We start from the raw sequence: 7,583 nt of genomic DNA on the forward strand, positions 1-7,583 counted from the left end.
AATATCTCTCAACTCATGGTATTAATGGAGAATGAGTGTCATATAAGTAAAATTATGTGAAATTGACAATGATAATTAAGAGAATAAACACAATAATCCTACAAAATCAAAAATATACAAAACAACATATTATTCATATCTATATCTTGTTTATCCACATCTCATCATTTTTTTTATTAATCTATCGTACATCATATCCATGATACCAAACGGTATTCAAAGGTAAATGAATCGGACTGATTCAAAAAATATTGATTCAAAACTGTGATTATCGAATTCAATTCAAACTCAAATATGTTAAAAAAAAATTCAACTAAACACAAAACTCAAACTATATAAACTCAAACTATATTATATTATTCAATAATCAGCGTACCATTCACGATCTTGAAGGCTTTTTTTATAATATAATTTGTTTTCCATAATAGTTCAAAAAGGATTTAAAAAAAGAAAAATAAAAAAAGAAAACAGGCACAAAAACACATGATGAATGAACCACTAGTTTGATTATTTTATTTCATATCATACACTCGCAGAATGTGAAGATTATTTATATTCCTGATAGTCATACTGAATTTCAACTAATTTCCTATTACATACTTTTTTATCTCCAATTTTTTTAAAAAAAATTAAACAGAAAGTGAAATTTATTAACTACTTCCATCCCTTCTCAATCCGCTTAGAATACGAATGTATTACAATTTCTTAAATTAATCCATTATGACAGAATATATATAAAGCAGGCGGAGAAATAAAAACCTATGCAACAAAGCAATACAGTGAGTGTTTTCTGCAAAAACAGGACTTAGAACTGAAGGCATCTAACTGAAGTACCCGAATTGAATCAAATCGAACCGAACCGAATGTCGCTAATTCCTACCGCCAATTGTAAGGAAAAGAATTTGGTGGAACTTATGATGTATAGTATAGACATGCCTGAGACTCACCGAAGTCTCATAAAACAGATGAAAATTTCTCCTTGACACGATTGATAAGCTTGAATTTCTCCTCAGCTTCGACTTGCTGGCGGATATCAGAGCGCGAGGCTCGATCTGGATGAAAGGTAAGTAGAGCTTTTTTGTATGCCGTTTGTACCTGAACGTTGACGAAGATAGAGTAATCCATTTGATGGAAGTATCAACTAAACTACACATACCACTGTCCCCTTAGGATTGAAGTTAATTTTCAAATACATGCTACATGTTTCAAAATAATTCAAGCTTCCAATGAAAAAAATATATAGTAGATTGTCACATAAAGCATTCAAAAAGTACTGGACTTTAGAAAGCAAAAAATCAGAATTGCGAACTTTGTCAAAAGACTTCCAATCATATGGGAACTAAAATGATGTTAAAGGAAAAGGCATACTCATGAAGTCAATGTAGCACCATCTTCATATGCACAAGGATTTCAGAAACATGAAAAGAAATGTAATCACGTTAATGAGCATGTAGTACAAAGGCAAACTACCTCTTGTGACGATGGATTAGGCCAACCCTCTATTTGGATTCCAAAAGAATGCAAAAGAGAAGACATATTTTGGCATGTCATTTCCAGTTTATTGAGCTCTGTTCTAACTTCAGCGCGAATTACTTCTTTCAAGTTCATATTTTCCTCATCCTAGAAAGCAAGTTGATTAATCATCATTAATACAAAGATACAATCATCATAATCTGACTACAATACAACTCACAAAAACATAATAATTGGACAAATAAAAAGGAATTTTAAAACAGAACAGGATCTCGCAAAACGCAAACCTTCTTTTGAGTACTGCGCATTTCCTCTATACGTTCCTTTTGTCTTCTTTCCATGTCCATCAAACGCAAACTTTCAGCTTTTCTTCTCTTCTGCAACCGACGCAAGTGTTGAGCTTCTTCAGCCTACAAAAAACAGAACGTGTAATTATGTGATACAGTGATAGTAAAACTATATTCACTGAATCACAATGTAAGGTCAAATTAAAAGTGGACAGAAACTTCTGCAAACAATGTTCAGTAAATAGGATTTATAAACAGTAGGAAAGAACATAAACCTGGATTTTTAGAGCTTCTTGCCTGGAAGCCCACTCTTTCTCCATAGCTCTTTTGTATTCATCGGTTTCCTTAAACTTTTCTCGTTCACCAATCATACAACTCTCCACAGAATCCATAGTGTGTGTATTTTCAGCTTTACTTCTCTTCTGCAACCAACGCAAATGTTGAGCTTCTTCAGCCTACAAAAAAACGAGTAAATCATCTGCAGAACTATCTCTATTGGGCAAGTAAAACTATTCACTGACCCACAACACAAGTTGAAATTAAAAACCGGACAAAAACATCTGCAAGCAATGTTCAGTAAAGAGGATTTACAAGAAACAGGAAACAATATAAACCTGGATTTTCAGCGCTTGATGCCGGGAAGCCCATTCTTCCTCCAGAGCTATTTTATATCCATCAGTTTCCTTATGCTTTTCTCGTTCACCAAGCATACAAGACTCCACAGAATCAACAGCGTGTCCATTTTCAGGATGAAAGTCAGCCTATAAAAGAAGAGTAAATCATCTGCAAAACTATCTCTATTGGGCAAAACTATTCACTGAATCACAACACAAGTTGAAACAAAAAAGTGGACAAAAACATCTGCAAACAATGTTCAGCAAAGAGGATTTATAAGAAACAGGAAACCATATAAACCTGGTTTTTTAGTGCTTGATGCCGTGAAACCCGTTCTTCCTCCAGAGCTATTTTGTATCCATCAGTTTCCTTATGCTTTTCTCGTTCACCAAGTATACAAGACTCCACAGAATCAACAGCGAGTCCATTTTCAGGATGAAAGTCCTCATCTTTATCCTCCTCTCCACTGTTTGATACAGATTCATCCAGTCCAACTTGTGCATCATTAACATGTACATGTATGTTTCTGGAGAATGGTATACCATCAACTGTCCGCCTATTTTCCCCATTACACCCTTTCTTGATGCCTTCTCTTGATCCTAATGAGGAATTTTGGAAGCAGGAAGACTCTTCAGAGAGCGTTTGTTCCTCTGGTAAGATAGAACTCATAAATGAAGATCTTGCAGATGTTAAATTAGATGTCTTCTCAACACTTCCAGATTCATGCAGATCACATGATTCCAAATGATCCATTTCATTAACACGTCCAGTGGACGTAACCTGGGACTCCCTAAACTCATGGGCTGGGAAAATATTGACAGGGTCAGCTTCAGCTTCAGCTTCAACAGCATTTTGGCCTTTGCTGATGGTGACGTCGTCTTTAACTGAACTAGCTTTGCAATAGTCAGAGTTCCCATCAACACACATCTTAGGTTTTTTATGAGAAGAATATGACGTTGATTTTTTGAATTTTTTCCCATTGTAATGGCTGGAACTTCCTGGTTCAAAATATTGGTGATCTTCCGGCTCAATATGGATGGAAGGGGGATGTTGAGCATCCTCTTCTTCACTGAGAGGAGAAGTACCTTCGTCTTCATTATTGAATTTTCCTGTGTCGAAAAGATCTGGAGCCTCCATATATTTATCATTCTCACCTTTTCTTCCGACAGTTTGATAGCTACTATCATTCATAGAACTTGAAGCACCATTCTGACTTCTAATGCCGGACTGATCGTTTTTAATACCTTTTTTCCTCCTACGGTACGCCTTTTGCCACTGCTCTTGAACCTTTCCATAAATATCTTCCATTAACTCGCAATCAGGGTGATCATTATCAGATGAATTGTCTTCCGAATCCAGATTCAAACCATATCCTTTTCCAGCAGAAGCTTTCCCAGAATAAGTACGCTTGCATTTTGATAACCTAACTGGAGTTACATTCTCTTGAATATATGGGTTTTCTTCAGCATCCACATCTTCGAAGTCTTCCGCATGAGGTTTAAAACTCTTGCTAGAAGAGGCACCAGCAAAAGAATTAAATTTGTCCGAACTTTCATCATCATCTATGTATATTACAGTCTGCAATAGCCCGTTGTTATCTTCCCTGAGTATGCTTGAACCTTTCCGTTTCTTCGGTAAAGAATCGGGAACATCAATGATAATGACATTGTCGAAGTGATCGGAATCAACATCAATCAGAATAACATCATCAGCTTCCTGACTATTCCTGCACCTTCTCAATGTTTTCCTCCCAAAACAGGGTCTAGAATGTGAATGGCCAGCAGATTCCCCTCTCATTTTTCACTTCGTAAATCAATACTAGTAATTGTGCCACTCAAGTAACTGCATGAAAATAAAATTGTGGAGACTTTACGTACCATTAGTATAAAAGAAACTCGAAGCAACTTTACTGCTTTTAAGACAGAGCCTCAGCGTGAATTTAAATCAACACTTGCTTACTTAGCTAATACAAAGATGGGAATTGGCGCAGATGCTTATGGGGAGAGGGATTATTAATCCTTTCTTACTTCTCTAATGACTGTTCCACCTCTGTTCATCTCTATCCGGCATATTCCAATCCACACGGAGATGAAGTTGACTTATTAAGAGAAATCCCCACTGCAACTTTTAGGAACTCGTGATCAGGAAAAAGATAAAGTAAATTCAAAACCACCAATTTTGCAGCCGTAGTTGATAAGGCATGCCCTCAACTCCCGATTCCCAGATTCTTTACAAACTAAAAGCTATTCATCGTCATCACTAAATCGATGGGAACTCAGACCCTAATCAGCCGATAAACGACCTCAAAAATCCAATCCGTAGAACCCTTTTACACCCAACACACGTATTTGATCGATACCAAACTCCCGACAAAATCAAGATACTAAGAAGCTCAAAGCAAAAAAAGACTCCATAAATTCAAAGAAAAAAAAACATTGAAAAAATTTACCTGCTAAAACCCGAAATGATTGACTGCCAAGATCAATCTCCCATACATGACGAAACTTCGCACGAACACAGAGATAAGAAACAAGAGATTGAAGAAAATCGTGGCAACGTACACTTGGAAGCCCTAAAGTTTGAAATTGGGATTCCAAATCATCAGAGAATTTAATTTAAATTAAATTAACCTAAAAGAGATGACGAAACCGTTTGCGGGGTCAATTTTCAAATATTTTTTTAAGGTCTGGTTGGCAATTTATTCGATTTGTACTTCACAAGCTATTGTATAATTGAAATTTTCCAAAAATTTATTTTAGAAGCCGTTTGAATATGATTTTGAATATCACCATCTTCATCATAGAGAAATTGGGAATTTTTTTCAAATAGCCTCCATCAAATTATCATAATCGGTTTTAACTTTTGGTTTATCAAACTAATCTTTTTATGTTTTTTTTAGATAATCTTTTTATATTACAAAAATATCATTTAAACTATTTTTTTCTCTATTCACCAAATTATCATAATCATTTTAACTTTTAGTTTATCAAAATAATCTTTTTATGTTACAAAAATATCATTTAAACTATTTTTTTTCTCTATTCTCCTATCTGTTTCAAACTCTCAATTTCATTATCTCAATTAATTTCATAGATAAAATAATTTTGGAACTCATTCCATATTTCTTCAAACAAACCGGCCCGGACCTATCATATTAAATTTGAGGCAGGAGCCTCAGCCCCAAAATATTGGGGGCACCAAAAAAAATTTTTACTAGTATAGTATAATATAATTAATTCATGAACTCATCTCATAAATAAATGATAATTAATGAGAGGTAGTTTATGATAAAAACTATTCAATTATCTTTTAATTATCTCAGTTATAAACATTCAACAATAATCAATAATCAATCCAAAATATATATTTCTCATAGTTTCGACCAAAAAACAAATCCTTCATTATTCTATAATGATCAAGTTTCACTATCACTTTATTTCTATCTATCAATCTGTTTCAGGATATTTTTCCAACATTTGGCTGCATAATTTTTGTGATCCATCTGAAATCGCATTTTCCAAAAAGAGGTTTTTTTTTCAAGCTAAAGTTGCTCGAAATTTATCTCCGATCAACTATGTTATAAGAAAGACTAAATAACGTGGTTATGTTATCGATCAAGAAAAAAAGTGGTTGAGAATGCTGATTATACAAGCTTAATCAATACTTACGCTTCTAAACTATGAGGCGAGTAATATTCAAGCGACTATGTACTGTTCAAAACATAAATTTCATATTTTTCTTGGATGGTCTTGGGTTTATTAGTAATTTTTTATGAAATATTATTTTAGATTATATATTTTGTCTATAATTTATTTCTAGAAATCAGGTTATTTAATTATACTATCATATTTATCGATGAAAAACATATGATAATTACTCTTTAAGGGCACAAATTTTTTGTGCTCGCCTCAGGCCTAAAAAAAATCAGGTCCGATACTGCTGAAACAAATATGAATTTATTTTTAGTTTTTACACAAATAATAATTACTTTATGTTTATATTATTGTAAATGCATTGATACAAGGCAACCATTTTTGTTCCTCTCATGAATACATTGACTCCGATTAATTGCTTTGATTTTTTTTTTTTATAAAAAAAAAATTATATTTGACTTGATTATTATAATTTATTCCTCCCATAATTCTGATGGTTTTTAATTATGAATTTTTAAAAGTAGAAATAAGCGGACTAATGTGAAATTTATTGGAGTTTTGTACTATATGTGTGAATTTTTTTTTTATGTATAGCATTTATGTGTTTTTGAACTAAAATAATGCATATATACATATAAAGATGCAATTTATGTATTATGGTATATTTTTTCACAAAATTTTATTAGATTAATATGCTTATGATATAAATAAGTATTGTTAAAAAATTAATGTAATATAAATATAAATTAAATAAAAGTAATTGTCGATTGATTATCTGACATTCGTAATTATTTTCGATTATAACGATTTCATTGCCAAATTTTATAATTTAATACTTGATTATAAAGATTATATAGATAGTCCTTATAGTATTCGAGTTGTTAATTAAAAAATGTGATTTTGTTTTTTTTTTTCTGCGGAATGGGCTATGAATGAAGTTATATCATTTTTTTTATTTTACTAGTATTTCACCACTGCGATGCACGAACTATATCTCGTGTGTAATATGATTAAATTGATGGATCATATGAACAATTTTGACTATGAAATTAAAATGTAAATTAACATTTTTAATTTTACAATGACTAATAAGAATAACGTGAAATAAATTACTTTTAAATACTATAAAAATAATTCATATATTGTGTGATATACATGACGTTATTTTATACAATTGATGATAAAAGAAAATAAGAATGAACATTTGAACGAATAATTGAAATACAAATTAGGTAAATGGATTATATATCATACAATTAGAAAACAAATAAATTATCTTATAAATTTTAGAAAACTTCCTTAAATCCAATTCCCATTAGATTACACAGAAACAATTCTTGCATATATCCAAAACCTACCAACCTATAAGCAATAGAAATAAATAAATCAGTTACATTTACCCCAATTATTAGTTGATTTTAATTATACCTCATCATTTTCGGACACTTGTTCTATAGTCCTGAAAATTATCCTTTGAATTGCTAAGATCGTCAATAATAGTTTGGGCAGATGAAAATGACATGGTGCTGAATGATTTCGTTGGAGTACTAGCCGA

At 32.2% G+C, this 7,583-nt stretch overlaps 1 protein-coding gene across 6 annotated transcripts; it reads right to left on the reverse strand.

Annotated features, from left to right (window-relative positions):
- Positions 1 to 629: 629 nt before the first annotated feature.
- On the reverse strand, positions 630 to 5,051 carry LOC140881382 (uncharacterized). Of its 6 annotated transcripts, none has more exons than XM_073286649.1 (8): positions 4,825 to 5,051; positions 4,335 to 4,499; positions 2,676 to 4,217; positions 2,375 to 2,521; positions 2,036 to 2,182; positions 1,761 to 1,883; positions 1,471 to 1,620; positions 630 to 1,095 (listed from the first exon to the last, which is right to left on the reverse strand). In XM_073286649.1, exons 3-8 carry the CDS (start codon positions 4,170 to 4,172, stop codon positions 955 to 957), a joined length of 2,205 nt encoding a protein of 734 aa, XP_073142750.1. In that variant the 5' UTR covers positions 4,173 to 4,217; positions 4,335 to 4,499; positions 4,825 to 5,051; the 3' UTR covers positions 630 to 954. The 6 variants fall into 6 exon arrangements, with proteins under 6 accessions (XP_073142750.1, XP_073142749.1, XP_073142747.1 ...); XM_073286648.1 differs by having other exon boundaries at positions 2,036 to 2,215; positions 4,403 to 4,493; positions 4,825 to 5,050; XM_073286646.1 differs by having other exon boundaries at positions 2,036 to 2,215; positions 4,335 to 4,493; positions 4,825 to 5,050.
- Positions 5,052 to 7,583: the final 2,532 nt, after the last annotated feature.

The sequence above is a fragment of the Henckelia pumila genome, chromosome 2, assembly GCF_033568475.1.
Source record: "Henckelia pumila isolate YLH828 chromosome 2, ASM3356847v2, whole genome shotgun sequence".
NCBI classification, from domain to species: Eukaryota; Viridiplantae; Streptophyta; class Magnoliopsida; order Lamiales; family Gesneriaceae; genus Henckelia; species Henckelia pumila.

What these genes read in the sequence shown, in the direction of transcription:
- LOC140881382 (XM_073286645.1), bottom strand. Translation starts at nt 4,172, where the DNA reads ATGAGAGGGGAATCTGCTGGCCATTCACATTCTAGACCCTGTTTTGGG. An exon ending in ATCAAGCGCTGAAAATCCAG is followed by an intron (nt 2,216 to 2,374) that starts GTTTATATTGTT and finishes GTTTTTTTGTAG; the next exon opens with GCTGAAGAAGCTCAACATTT. An exon ending in CTAATCCATCGTCACAAGAG is followed by an intron (nt 1,096 to 1,470) that starts GTAGTTTGCCTT and finishes GTCAACGTTCAG; the next exon opens with GTACAAACGGCATACAAAAA.